We start from the raw sequence: 14932 nt of genomic DNA, 5'->3' as shown, positions 1-14932 counted from the left end.
GGGGAAATTATATATATATATATAACATAATTTTCAGACTGGCTTCATTCTTTTTTCCATCATCTATCTAGCTATCTAGCTATCTATCTATCTGGCACATCTATGTTTTAAATACTTCCACATAAATAGATGATGACAATAATTAGGAATGCTTATAGAGGCAGCCAGATTGAGCATAGCAAAATACTATGTTTACAGTATAGGCCTGTGAGCCATTCTGCTGTTTTTAGAGATCGTTTAAATGGTAGCTACCCTAGCATCAAGGTATAAAATTGGGCTTACCTTGTTTAAGTCAAATGTGTTGAACACTTGATCGACATAATGATTTGCCTGTGGACTCAAACCAGTGAGACCCAGAAGCGCCTTGAATTCATGCAGGCTCAGTTGCCCCGATGGACACTCTTTCATAAATTTGGTATACCAGTGGTGGGCGTCTTGGGTCAGAACATCGTCGGCAGGTGCTGATTCATTGGCGCCCATTGCATAGCACACAGCAAGTATCCTAAATTCCAGTGTTTTATTCATCTACCTCATTTCCCATCTTCAGTGGCTTCTATCCACATACACACAAACCCTGTACTGACAACTCGTCTAAACCTCTTACACGATGGGGGCACAAAGGCTAAGTAATAATAGAAACTTAAGCAAGATTACCTTCAGCCCCCTGTTTTAAACCAGAAGAGTTCTGTAACATATGTACAGCAAACAGATCCACTCTCGGGATACATTTAAAGAAAATGTATTCGTATCAGAAGGCTTCTTATATGGCGCATTGCAATTTTAGTGAAGGCATCTCACACACACACACTCCGTCCCAAAGAGTTACCAAGCTTTCAAACAAGTTCTCAGGACCTTGGGAGCTATTCCTGGCAAAAAGCCAATCTCTAAGTAGTCGTGACTGATAGGTTCCACGTATGCGGTAACTAAGAAGAAAAAGATCAAGTGGGTGATGAGCACGTGCTGGTAGTGAACGGGAGGGGGGTGATAAAGGAAAGAGTGAGAAGGTGAAGCTGAGAACAACTTTGGGTAGATGATACATCCTTAGGGACTATAATAGAGGTGGGAAACATCAGGCTTAAGAGCCAAATGTAGGTCCCCCTGAGCCAGTCTGTCTGGTCTTTGGAACTCTACCTGGCCACCCCAAAACTCCAGGCCACACCCCTCGCCGGTCCTGGTTCACATCCTGATGTCATGCCTAGTCCTGACCTGATACTATACACAAAGTCCTTAGAGGATGAACCAGGCACCCCACAGGTTGAGGAGGAGCAGCCAGGGTCTCCTGGACCCACTGCTGAGGATTCCCTTGAAGCCCCTAGGGAATGAGACCTGCTGAAGAACACTGGAGCTATTAAAGGAGGCAGAGTCACCGCCACACAGTCCTTGAGAACAGTGAGCCAAAGAGCAACAACATAGTGTGTATTATGGACCCAGAGTTATCACATAGTTCATGAGTAAGATGTCTCCTCATGAGTAAGGAATCACCAAAATTTCTTCCTCTGCCAACAGCTGTGGTTAGGTTGTGGCCCAGGAAGGGTATATAATGCTTCCTTCTTGAGTTGCTGAAAACAACGGAGGTCTGTGGTTCTTCATTCCAGAGTCTAGTCCCCTGTGTTGTATGTTGCCTGAACACCCTGTGATATTGACCTTGGATTCCTGCCTGACCTTATGTCTGGATTGGATTTTGGATCAAGACCGATACCCTATGCTTGACCTTAGTTTGTCTCAACTGCATTGCATCTGTAACCCTGTCCTCGTTGGTGAGTATTTTGGTAAGAGGCTTATGCCAATTGGAACCCCACCGCCTGAGGGCACTCACTAGAGCATGACAGCTGTGTGTTTGTGCCTGGCTGAAAAGTGTTGTTGAACTCTGCTAATGTCTCTTGCTTATCTGGCTGGAGGATAAAGAGGAGTCTATGTAGAACGGAGCCTAAAGCAGAATTTGTATTTGCTGCACCACCCACTTTTGCTTCTGGACACACCCATCACTGTCATGTGGCCCTTGGGAGGTTGTACAGAAGGAAGTGTGGCCCACAGGCTGGAAAAAGTTCCCCACACATGGTCTCTAAGTTTCTTTGGGCTTCCATTGGATGTCTTTCCTACATCCACTGAGATCTTTTCCTTTGCCTCAGGCAGCAAAATGTCTTGGGCTGGCTTGGGCTTATGAATTCAACCTCTGTGTAGACTGGTGCTCAGCAAATGTTGATAATACCCTTTATCAAATATTGATGGAGCCTTTTCAAATCTGAAAGAAGCTCAAGAAAAGTGAGATGCTGATTTGATCCCTCGCTGTTTTGGGGGGCAAGGAAAGGGATCTCTGCCATTGAGATCAGAAATAGGATACATACAGATCTTTCAAGGACTGTACCTAGCTTGAGTGGTCCCATATACTCTGGTGATCCATAAAATCATGTCTTGATTTGGTTCCCCAAACAAATTGCCACAAAAAATGAGGGCTTATCCAGAAAGAAGGGAAAACCTGAATTAGAGGCTGCACTATTCCCATGGTTGCTCATGCTATTAAAGTAAAGGTTCACTGAGCAACGCTCACCAGGGCTTAGCCCTAGAGCTCCCCCCACCCCCAGATGCTTGGTCCTGCAATATGCCAATTCAATAAATAAAGATAAGAATGAATATATACAGGTGTGTTGTCTCCATTGCTAAGTAACTAACTATATACAGCTATTAATATACTTTAAGCAGTAACACCCTGCTTTTCACCAGGTGGGTCCCAAAGCTGCTTATACTGTATAGAAAAACACAGAAGGATAATGAGATTCTACACACTTGGGCTAAAGGGAAGGACTTTCAGCTCAGAGAGTGTTACATTCATGCAGGATTAACCTTTAGTGTGTAGCAGTGGTGGAGTGACCCGTAGCTAATTGTTTTGGTGTGGACTGCTAGTTATGCCCTCCTCCAGGACAGAATTCTTTCTCTTTCTTGCCCCTTTAACATAATGTGTATGCCCGCCATCTTCACTGTATGATGTTTATATTGCTATTCCCAAATCTGGTAATAGTGCAAATTACAGGTCAATCTCCTTAATTAATGTCGATGCCAAGATATTACCAGCAATCCTGGCTTGCACCTTGCAGGGTGTGATATATCAGGTGGCGTTTGTTTGCCAAAGGCAGGGTGCACATAATTTAAGACTAGTAGCAAATCCGGTGGCTTTAAAGAGTGAAAGAAATTATGCTGCTTTGATTCCCAATCCCCCTTGATGCTGAAACAGCATTTTATAAAATATATTGGCTGTTTCTTTCTGTTTTTTAAATTTGGGTTTCCTCAGGAATTTATTAATTGGATTATAATATTGTACCTGTCTCCCCAATCACAGTTGAGGGTAAATGGGATTCCCTTCAGCATGGCTGGTTTAGAGAAAGGTAGGAGGCAGGGCTTCCCTCTCCGTTGATCTTTGATTTGTGTTTGGAGCCTTCAGAAGAACAGAGATTCATGGCTTTGTACACAGACAAGTGGAATTTAACACCGTGGATATCCAGATTCATTGTTGTAATTTATCAGTAGGCCCAAATCATCCATAATTTTTGTGTGATTTCTGGCTATACAATTAACTGCTTAACATTTGAATTAATGTCAGGGGGCGCAATTAATATATCTAGTTTATATGCTAATTGGCAATTTATTTGGTACTTAGAGGTTATAACAGATTAAGTTACAGTGAAACCTCGGTTGTCGATTGTAATCCATTCCGGAAGCCCATTTGGTTTCCAAAATGTTTGACAACTGAGGCACAGCTTCCAACTGGTTGCAGGAGCATCCTGCACTCAAGTGGAAACAGCGTCAGATGTTCGGCTTCTGAAAAACGTTCGAAAACTGGAGCATTTACTTCTAGGTTTTCGGAGTTCAAGAGCCAAAACGTTCCAAAACGGAGCTGTTCAGGAACCGAGGTTTGACTATATTTTGTTTCCAAGAAGCATTTCTCCATGATTAGATTGATTTTCAATAGTTTGACAGAGGAAGCTGTTTGGAAACATGGGTGTTTCTTGGACTTCATATTAGGGTGAGGCTGAATAAGATGAATATTTGGTCATGGATCATATGTGCTTTATAATATTTATTTATGAATTCCCCAAGTGTTTTTTTCTCAAATTTCATGGGGCATTTCAGAGGTTTGCTTGGGAGACCTTCCTCTCTCTCTCTCTCTCTCTCTCTCTCTCTCTCTCTCTCTCTCAACCCCCCCCCCCCAAAAAAAAAAACTTTAGTTGTCAATATTGGAAGAAAGATTTAATTTTTAAGGTCTTTGTTTATACCTTAAAGCATACTTTTTACCTTGTACAAATGATTGGTGAGCCTCATTTTTCTACAAATACCCTCATGTGTATAAACTTGGTAAGGGTGCATTTGGTACCCTTTTATGAATGGATGTTGTTAGGGTCTACAGAAATAAGAAGAAAAGGACCAGCGTGGTGTAGTAGTTAAGAGTGGTGGACTCATAATCTGGTGAACCGGGTTTGCTTCCCCGCTCCTCCACATGCAGCTGCTGGGTGACCTTGGGCTAGTCACACTTCTCTGAAGTCTCTCAGCCTCACTCACCTCACAGAGTGTTTGTTGTGGGGGAGGAAGGGACAGGAGATTGTTAGCCACTTTGAGACTCCTTAAGGGGAATGAAAGGCGGGATATCAAATCCAAACTCTTCTTCTTCCTTTCCATCTGTAGTTTCAGTGGCTAGGGAGGCATGACATATAATGTCTCATCAGTTGTATTTTGACAAATATTTTCATGCCAAATTAACTCCTTGTACCTTTGATCAGTTGTTTGGATGGGATGGATAATTTTAGTTCTTTTCAATGCTGCTGTTTAGGTACCACTTACCTGCTTGGGCGAATGGTATTATCTTCAACTGCAGCACCTATTGGTGCCCATTTATGGATCATCAGCTTTGAGTTGCCACAGCATCTCATATATTGCTGGAGGAAATAATTGGATATTTGCAGAAAGCTAAACCCACAATAGTTGTTTATAAATGTTTATTGGAATGTTCTAAATTGGATGTTCAGGATCTTAGAGATGAATGGAATAAGGTGTTAGAGGGTTCCATACAGCCTAATCAATGGAAAGTTGCTTTAGTGGCTATATTTAATATTTTTTAGATTTAAAATGGAGACCAACTTAACAAAAATGGATGTTCTTGGTATACTGGACTCCACAGTGTGTTTTTAAGAAGAAATTGATTAGTTCAGAGAGAAGCTGACAATATAATTCTGATAATGCCTCTTTGAAGCATATGATTCGGGCATGTCCTGTGCTATTCTTTTTCTGGTCAGAAATTATTGTTCAGGTCGACTCTTCAAAAAAGCAATGCTTTGAGAATGTTCATGCACTCTCAAATTATATTCTTGTGGTGTGGAGACTAGCAGATGGACAACAAAAGTGTCTGTCTTATGGTTACAAATAGATTTATACTTCAAGCTTGGAAGAACAAACAATTTGAACACATAGCTTATGGTCATCAATCTAGTTTGGATATAAGTTTATGTGTGGAAGTCAAGATTGATGGAATAATTTTGTGTGTGAATGTCAGCTGACTATGTTTCTTTCCTGTGTATTATATTTGCAAAAATAATGTTGGCCACCTCAGTTGCCAATCGCAATCCTTTACACCTTACCCAACCTTACCCAAGCCTGCCATATCTTCACAGCTTCCCTGTGTCCATCCATCCCTGCTTTATTCAAACTTTTGCTGTTGTTTAAAACTCTCATTTTAAAACCTGCCAAACCTGCCTTCTGTTACAGTCTCATTCCCTATCCTGGCTTTATTCTGATCCAGGACTGTGATGTGGTACTACAAATCCTCCAATGGAGGAGGGGGGCCACTAGGTGGCGCATCGGAAGATGGCTGACAATAACATCTCTCCGACCCACACAAGGTAATTTGGAGGCTATGATGGGGGTAATTAGCCTCCTTAACCCCCCCCCAGGATTGTGGGGGGGACGGCCCTTGCCTGCTGTGCCCTATACCACCCCCGAATTTGTGGGGGTGGGGGCACTAGGCACAAGGCCCTCCTGTGGGATTCCGGCACTCCTGGACGCCGTCCCTGATTCGCGCCGCTAGTTGCAAGCATCTTCAAAAGAAACAATTTGGACGAGATAAACTGCACATGCTTCAAGGAAAAAGGGGAGTAAAGACTGCTGACAGAAGAGATCTCTGATAACAAGACAAGAATAAAATATGAGAAGATACGTCAAGATACGGTATGACAAATGAATGAGGGGGGAGGGGGAAAAAACCTGCCTTCCCTTTTCTTATGTGATTTAACAAGAATCCCCTCCCCTAATGAGTCAGAAACTAAGGACTTAAGCTGTGGATTTAAGGCTGTGTGGAGATAAACTTTCGAACCAAAGCAATGTTTCAAGATGAAGCTGGAAAGCTAAGCGTTTTGGAATGACGCAGTTAAAAATGCCGTCGCCATTTTGGGAGGCATTGTTGGAGCTCTTGGGTCTAGGAGGAGAAAGAGAGAAATAGAGTTGTTTACATATCGTGGATCAACTTCTTGGTGGGACTTAAGAGCGACAAATGCCAAATTTATGATGGAAAGAGCGATGCTATCTACGAAGGAGATATATGGAAACCATCTGGACTTAGTGGAGGAACGGGAAATCCACACAGGATTATTATTTTGCTTATCAGCTTAAGGAGACTAACAGAAGAGATCGTAAAGGACAAATAGAAATTATATGAACAAGATATGATGTGGAAACACCAAGATAAGACTGGATAGAATTATGAATTTTGTTTGGACTGATTGGGACTGATTTGGATATTAACGCAGTAATAAGAAGATGATCTGAATCCCCCTTTGGATCTTGAAGTATGGGTTCCCCCAACAAAATTTAAAAATTTGGCTTTGTAATTTGGAATTTATGTGATGTGATTTAATTTGATGTGATTGGCCAGTTAATAAAAATTATTTTAAAAAAACAACAACAAATCCTCCAATGGAGACTGCTCAATGACAGGAATGTAGGAAGGTGCATGTAAAATCTCATGCTGGCATTTCTGTCAAATTCTCCTAGGGTAGTTTATGTTAATAGAAGAATACAGTAAAAACACATTAACAAAGCTCCATATTAAAATGTTAAATCAGCAGGAAACAGGAAGGCACAAACATGATAGAATCTAACAAAACATCACTAGGTGTTCTGAGCGAATGAAAAATGTTATGCCTAGCACTGAAAAAAGCTGGAACTACACAAGCTTCTTTAGAGCAACACAACCAAGCAAACCCTCTCCCCATTCATATTATGCCTAAGTTCAGAATATACTTGTAGAAGTGCATGCTTTCTTCTTAAATTCTTCACATGAAAAATCTAATTTGGAGTCAAAACGTGTTGGGTGGGACTCCCTGCCACCGCTCTGGAGTAGCCATGTGGATAAAGTTGGAAACATTAGTGTTACTTCTTAACTATCCATAGATGGTTTAATCCAAACTGGAAACTGAGGTTAATTTTAACGATGGCTTATTTGAAAAAGCCAGCGTCAGAAACCATGGTTTGACGTTGGCTTGTTTGCGGGTGGTGTTGTGGGTTAAACCACAGAGCCTAGGACTTGCTGATCAGAAGGTCGGCAGTTCAAATCCCCGTGACGGGGTGAGCTCCTGTTGTTCAGTCCCAGCTCCTGCCCACCTAGCAGTTTGAAAGCACATCAAAGTGCAAGTAGATAAATAGGTAAATGGTGTTCCTGTGCGCTGCTCTGGTTTGCCAGAAGCGGCTTAGTCATGTTGGCCACATGACCCGGCTCCCTCGGCCAATAAAGCGAGATGAGCGCCGCAACCCCAGAGTCGGTCACGACTGGACCTAATGGTCAGGAGTTCCTTTACCTTTACCTGTTTGTACAAAACCTTAGCTAAACTAACTACAGTGTGCCCCTCTTCAAACAAAACAACAAACTGTAGTTACTTGAAAATGGTGTTGGGTGCTTCCAAATTCCTTCCAGCAGGGGAGCAACAAGCCTGAGTTTCCTTCATGTAGAAATCAGCAGAGGGAGCCTTCTTGGTAGTTCGTCCACCCTTGGGTTTTGAAAGGAGTGACTTGCAAGAGGGAATTATTTGTGGCAGCCCCTGAGCTGAAGAATTCCCTCTCCACAAAGCTGCACCTGGCACCCTCATTGCACAACTTTTGCCCTATGCTGAGGAAATGACCTTCTCTGTATGAAACCTGCGCTGGAACCTTTCTGGTGAAGAGAAGGTTGTTGTTATTAACAACAACACAATAATACTAACATGAGAGATATGTCTATGTATGACAGTTCACCAGTGGTGCTTTATATGTTTCTCCTTAGATTAGAGATAATGGTAGATATTTATTTAAAATTGCATACCGTATTTTGCCCTTCACAGAAGCATTTCTCTGTGCTTCTTCTGGGGTAGTTTGTCCATCTTTGGTTGAACATGCAACTAAAGGAAACCAAGAGTCCTGTCCTTTTATGGGGGGTGGGGACTGAAGATTGAAGCAAAGGATGACACTATCCTTACCCTTGTGACATTGTACAGTCATTTATGTGCAAGGACTGGAGAAGGTCAGAAGCAAGAGTTTGTGAAAAGCTTATTGATGAAGCTCATTTTAAGAAGAGTTTTTCATTAGAATTTCCATGCCAAAAGTAAGTTACTTTGAGTGTAGATTCATTATTTAGAACAGGGAGGCCAAATCTGTAGTTGATCTATATCTCTTCCTCCAAACTTGTGTTAGTCCCTCAGCACAATAACAACACACACAAAAACTATTTATCATGACTGTTTCTCCCCATGATAGGACAAGGATCAGCTCTTTCTGTGTGGGGGATGCATATTAATAAAATGGCAGGGAAGGTTTAAACACCTTTTCCCAGTGTCTGCCCCCTGGGAAGATCTTTTTTAAAAGTCAGGCCATCCAATCAATCACAGAAGTCACATGTTATGTTGTTTTGACATTTAATGAATGGATTACTAGTACTAAAGCTTCATATGAAGTCATTCTGTTGCCTTTTAAAGCTTGCCCTCTCGCATTATACAATCTGCAAAGGTCACTCACAGCATACATTCCGATTATTTTCTAAACGAAAAAAACGGGCAACAGATTGTAAATTGCTGGATGCTATAAAACTCCATAAATTGAATAGGAATTGTGGAAACAGCCCACAGGAACTTTTTTCTTTTGCATAGCTCACAGTCCATGGCCCTGAATCTCCAAAGATCAAGTACTGCAGTTTGCTATCTTATACCTCACTGAAATAGGCATGGCTACTCTAAAAAGTTTTGTTTGATTCCAGTTCCTACAATTTCTATGTGTCTGTTTCTAGAAGACAGTGCTGCTTTTAAGTTTTGTCAGCAGTCTTGTTTTTAGGAAAGAAACTGAGCTCGTATATAAAGAAATGTGGAAGTAAATGTGGAGCAACTTCCCTATAAGGAAGGGTTACAATATTGGGTGCTCTTCTTTTAGTTTAGAAAGAGGGTATAAGCAAAATGTCTGGGGAATGTTTGCCATAGCATGCTGAAGTCCCAAGCCCAGATCCTGCTGTCTCTAGGTAGGGCTAGGACAGACCCCTAGAGTCTGATTTTGTAAAGGGCAGTTTCCTATTCTATAATAGAGGAACATAAAATTATGCCTGGAGTGAAGAAGGTAAACAGAGATGTTTTTTCTTCCTCTCTCATAATATTAGAGCCTGCAATCATCCAGTGAATATGAGTACAAAATACTTGGGACAGACTCAAGGAAGCACTCCCGCAGCACTAGAGATTGTGGTGGAGAAGATGTGATTCAGTTCACATTTAACAACAATTTACTTCATTTATGCTTCCTGAAACCATAGATGAACTGAAATGTAATTGTCCTTCAAAATTTGCACTTCTCCAAATTGTGCAGTACATTTCTCCAAGCCATGTAAACAAATATGCATTTACTAGGCAAAGTGTGCCTAAAACCCAGATATTCTTAAAAATAGTCTTAAAAAAATAACATATGAAATGCATTATATTAGGAGAAATTCACACAACGCTGATGAATGTTCATGAAGCCTTTTTTCCATATTTTTTTTAAATCACAAAAAGATGTGGAAAACTGGACTTCATTGGGGGGAAAATTAAAATCCAAAATGGACAGATTAGTCTATAGCTACACAGCACTTAGTTAAACTACGGAACACGTTACAAGGTATAGTGATGGCTTTACAAAGGATTTGGACGATAAGAGTTATCAGTGGCTACAAGCCACAATATCTATGCTCTACCACCACAGTCACTGGGAATCTCGAATGACTCCTATCCTGTTTGGGAGCTTCTGATAGGTATCTGGCTTCCCACTTTAAGAACAGTGTGCTGGATGAGATGGGCCTTTGGTCTGATCCAGCTGGGCTGTTTTTATATTCTTACGTATATGTATAAAATGAGAAGACACAATTAAAATTACAATTTTAAGAAATGCTGGTAAGATTTTTATTAAATCACCTTCGATTGAGAATTTTCTTTTTCTTCAGCATCGTTGCTGAAAAATGTCGTTCTATGGCTATCAATATAAAATTTCAATGCATGGTATGAGTCATAAACCCCGAAATATCAGGAGAAATACTGCAGAATAATTTGTTTACTGTCATCACGTTTAGAAAGTTTTAAACTGGCACAGATTCTTTACTGCCTACGGTTATTTCATGTAGATGCCGCTATTGCTAAAAGAAACTGTAAATCTGAATATGAGTCAAGAATAAAATGTGAGCTATTCAGAATTTAAAATAATTGAAAAATAAGTGATGCACAATATAATCCAAACAATGTACTCTATAAATAATTCTTACCTTATTTGAATCAAATATATTAAACACTGTCTCAACATAGGTATTTGCCTGATCAGTTGGGTTATCAAGACCAAGGAGCCTCTTGCATTCATACATGCTGAGTTGTCCAGACGGGCATTCTTTCATGAATTTTGCATACCAGTGATGGTTTTCCATAGCAACAATCTCCTCAATTGATTCATTGCCACCCATCTTGTTGTAAGATGCTTGTCCTTCTCTTTGCTCAAGTCTGCTTCTACACAGGAATCTACCCTCACTATCAATGGCTCTCATCCAACTGGGATACACAAAGAAACTACAAACCCTATAGCTATTGTAAACCTCTTACACATCATTATAGATGTAGGCTGGGTAAAAATAGAAGCCAAGTGGGATTACCTACAGCAATCCATTTTAATATGGGTGGATTTCATCGATAAGTGCACTCCCATCGAGTTACAAAAATAGCAGTAGTCTTCTGTGAGGACTATAAAGAAGGCTGATCGCCAAAAAATTGATGCTTTTGAATTATGGTGCTGGAGGAGACTCTTGAGAGTCCCATGGACTGCAAGAAGATCAAACCTATCCATTCTGAGGGAAATCAGCCCTGAGTGCTCACTGGAAGGACAGATCCTGAAGCTGAGGCTCCAGTACTTTGGCCACCTCATGAGAAGAGAAGACTCCCTGGAAAAAGACCCTGATGCTGGGAAAGATGGAGGGCACAAGGAGAAGGGGAGGACAGAGGATGAGATGGTTGGACAGTGTTCTCGAAGCTACCAGCATGAGTCTGACCAAACTGCAAGAGGCAGTGGAAGACAGGAGTGCCTGGCGTGCTCTGGTCCATGGGGTCACAAAGAGTCGGACTCGACTAAACGACTAAACAACAACAACAATTGTCAAAATGGGGCATCATTCAGGCTCAAAGGAAACTGATATTCCATCTACCATTAGATGTCCTATGAAATGTTTTGCATGGGCAGGGAACAAAATACTGGTTGCCCCAGTGATGGTCTGAAAGTCCCCACTGTAAACAGCGTTCAAAAATTCCCATTGTTCTAGGCGCATTTTGCAACAGGGAATTTCATTAATGCAAGCTGTTTCTGAGCTCAGGGTGCAGTACTGAGCCAAAGATTTCAGATTAAAACTGCCACTGCTGGAAGAAAAGGATTTTTTTTCTGCCTCCCCACTAGAAGAGACCCTCATAAGAATATTAGGAGGGTGGGCAGGGGAAGTATGGCTTTGTTTTTTGCAGTCTTCAGATGAGGACTAGACCATGTGAAAAATGGACATAAGATTTTAGCTGCAGTTCATTTTCAGCTTTGTATTCTTCTTATAATAAAGCGCACCTAGACACACCATTGCGGCACCCATAACCTAGGTTTAAGGTGCCATTTAGCTCCTAGCTTTCATATCTCTGTTTCTAACACTGACTGTAAAATGTGCTAGCAACCAGCGGTGCTCTTTGCCTCCCAATAACTGTAGCTCATGCGTTACCAGTATCCCTTCTTCTCCTTAAATGTGCCTAAGTTTGTATCCCATGTGCTGATTCCACCAATATATATTCTGCCCCGAGAAGGGCAGTCCTGGGACCTTGCTTTTGGCCAGGTGAGTAGCTGACAGCCTGTAACCCAGCTGGCAGTGTTCCCCTGGCCAGGGGCTAGATTTCAGTTTGGTGTGATTCAGTGCTTGGGACAATCTGGGCTCTAGGAGAGAGTGGGAGCCCATCAAGATTTGAGACATGCTGGGATGAGTTCTATGTTACACAAAGGACCAAACTCTACCAGCACATCCCTACAAACATGTGTCAAAAGAACTGAGGAAGTGTCTCAGTGGACTTTGCCGACTATCTAATCTAGCATCCCGTTTCCAGAGTGGCCAATTGCAGCGGTGGACTTTGGGCTCTCAAATTTCTGTGTGATGCTAAAATTTGGTGCCCCCTGTCTCTCGTGCTCTACTCTACAGCATTGTGTTGGATCTTAAAAGTGAATTCCTTGTACTGAATTCTGCCCTTTATTTCCTTAACTTGCATTGTGGATGGTTTCTTTGCTACTAAGAGGGCAGTTTATTGTGCCACTTCCACCTCAGTTCAAACATGGCTCTTATTCAGTTCCCTCTATTTAGGCAGTTTCCTATTCCTTAAAAGATATTAAGCATATAACTTCTTGGAAGAGGATTCATTAATTTGTCAAAGAGGTAATAAGAAAGACGCAGCAGGGCTCCCAATCTTTAAGCTTTATAGCATTAATTTTATCTGATTAATGTGATTATATCTGGATCACAGTTTTCACAAGAAAATTCATCGGCCTCGTGCAGAAGTTACACTTATCAGTTATTGAGCTAATAATTATTTTGCCATCAGATTGCCTGATCTATGAGCCACTGCACCAGAAAATATCTCTAAGCATGGGGGGGTGGGGGTGGCTGCTCACAGTTTTCACAACAAAATTAATTGCTCTCATGCAGACATATTCTTGGTTCATGAGATAGTATCTGTATTCCCCCAGGTTGCCTGATCTATGAGCCACTGTACCAGCAAATATATGTTTTATGTATGGGGATGGATGTGTGTTTGATGTGCCATCAGTGTTATGAATGGTGATGCTGTATGGGCCTCATGATTCAGCAACCTTAGAATCTAGATTATGCTGAAGTAGCTGCATACTTCATTTATGCTGAAACGGCTGCCACTGTTGATGGTGCAGTGCTGTACATTTTGGGATAGTCCATCAATGTTGAGGGGGGAAATCCTGGATCACGTTTCTTCTCTGTCCTTCTCCTGTGGTCATAATTCAAACACACACTATTTTACCCTAAAGTAAGTTCCATTGAGGGACGTTGGTGGCGCTGTGGTCTAAACCACAGAGCCTAGGGCTTGCCGATCAGAAGATTCGCCGGTTCGAATCCCCGCGACAGGGTGAGCTCCCGTTGCTCGGTCCCTGCTCCTGCCAACCTAGCAGTTCGAAAGCACATAAAGTGCAAGTAGATAAATAGGTACTCCGGCGGGAAGGTAAACGGTGTTTCTGTGCACTGTTCTGGTTCGCCAGAAGCAGCTTAGTCATGCTGGCCACATGACCCGGCAGCTATCTGCGGACAAATGCTGGCTCCCTCGGCCTATAGAGCGAGATGAGCGCCGCAACCCCAGAGTGGTCCACGACTGGACCTAATGGTCAGGGGTACCTTTACCTTTAACTTCCATTCAATACAGTGGGACTAACCTAAGAATATACATTTGAATGCAGCATGAGGGTGTTTATGGGCTTGCACAAGTTTAGCGAGCTTTTTCTTCTCTTTGGAACATTCCCTTTATTCAACACTGCAAACTACATTTAAAATAGGCCCGTGTCTCCAAAAGCAATTTGGAGTGCGTATCGGGCCAGGCATGCAGTTCTCTAAGGTGTGGCCTCTTTCAGCAGAGATGGAAAGCCCATCTTCAAAAATCCTGGCTTGTGCTTCCCTTCTATCAAGAAGAGCTGACTCCATGCTTGGGGGGGGGGCACTGTCCAAGGGCCCTTTTGTGAACCTCCCCATATATCGCCTGGCTCTCTCCAGCCCTTTGCCAGTGTTCCTTTTCTGGTGGGGAGCACTGGTAGTGGCATACAAGAGCAATACTGCAGGCAGCTGAATCGGGAAACTTGCCATTTAAATTCCCCACAAAGCCCTGGCATGACACGAGCTCAGGAGCACTGTGGGATATTAAAATAGTGGGCTCCGGACCTAGCTATTTGGTGCCAATTGGAGCAATGCCTCCCTCCATCCCCAGAAAAGGCATTAGTGGCAGATCCTGCTGGGGTCTTGATGGCTGCCTAATATTACTAATAATACAGAGCCTTGGGTGCTAATAAATGCCCCTTTACTCTTCAGCAGATAAGATTTGCTTCGCCTTAAGAGGTGTAGAAAGAGTTCTCCTGAACAACAGGAACAGCTTCACCCTGTCCCTTGATAATCACACCAGTCTATCAGAGGGAAGGGAGAGCCCCTTCTCTCCATTTTCCTACCATCTAATTGTTGCAGCAGTTGCCCTTTGGAGGTCAACAGATGAGACCAAAAGGCAAGCAGTTTCGGGGCTAGTTGCATTCCCCAATGAGGGAATGACAGCTGCATTCTCTTCTGAGATGTAAGAAATTTGGTTTTACTCCTGTTCGATTATACAATTTTGAATAGGCCACAGCTCCG

At 42.2% G+C, this 14932-nt stretch overlaps 1 protein-coding gene across 3 annotated transcripts in view; it reads right to left on the bottom strand.

The window, feature by feature from the left end:
* GUCA1C (guanylate cyclase activator 1C) overlaps positions 1–14932 on the bottom strand; it is a gene marked incomplete at its 5' end in the record, with an annotated part of 51984 nt that overhangs the window by 33677 nt on the left and 3375 nt on the right. Inside the window, one exon of one of the 3 annotated variants that reach the window (XM_083611765.1) lies at positions 10781–10972. The exons of the other annotated variants lie outside the window; for them this stretch is intronic. Coding sequence (XP_083467891.1) covers positions 10781–10972 — 192 coding nt within the window. Of the gene's footprint in view, positions 1–10780; positions 10973–14932 lie in introns of those variants that run through there. 3 annotated transcript variants of the gene reach the window in all.

The sequence above is a fragment of the Podarcis filfolensis genome (assembly GCF_964270895.1).
Source record: "Podarcis filfolensis genome assembly, chromosome: 4".
In the NCBI taxonomy this organism is placed as follows: domain Eukaryota; kingdom Metazoa; phylum Chordata; class Lepidosauria; order Squamata; family Lacertidae; genus Podarcis; species Podarcis filfolensis.
This window is presented reverse-complemented; position numbering and strand designations above follow the sequence as displayed.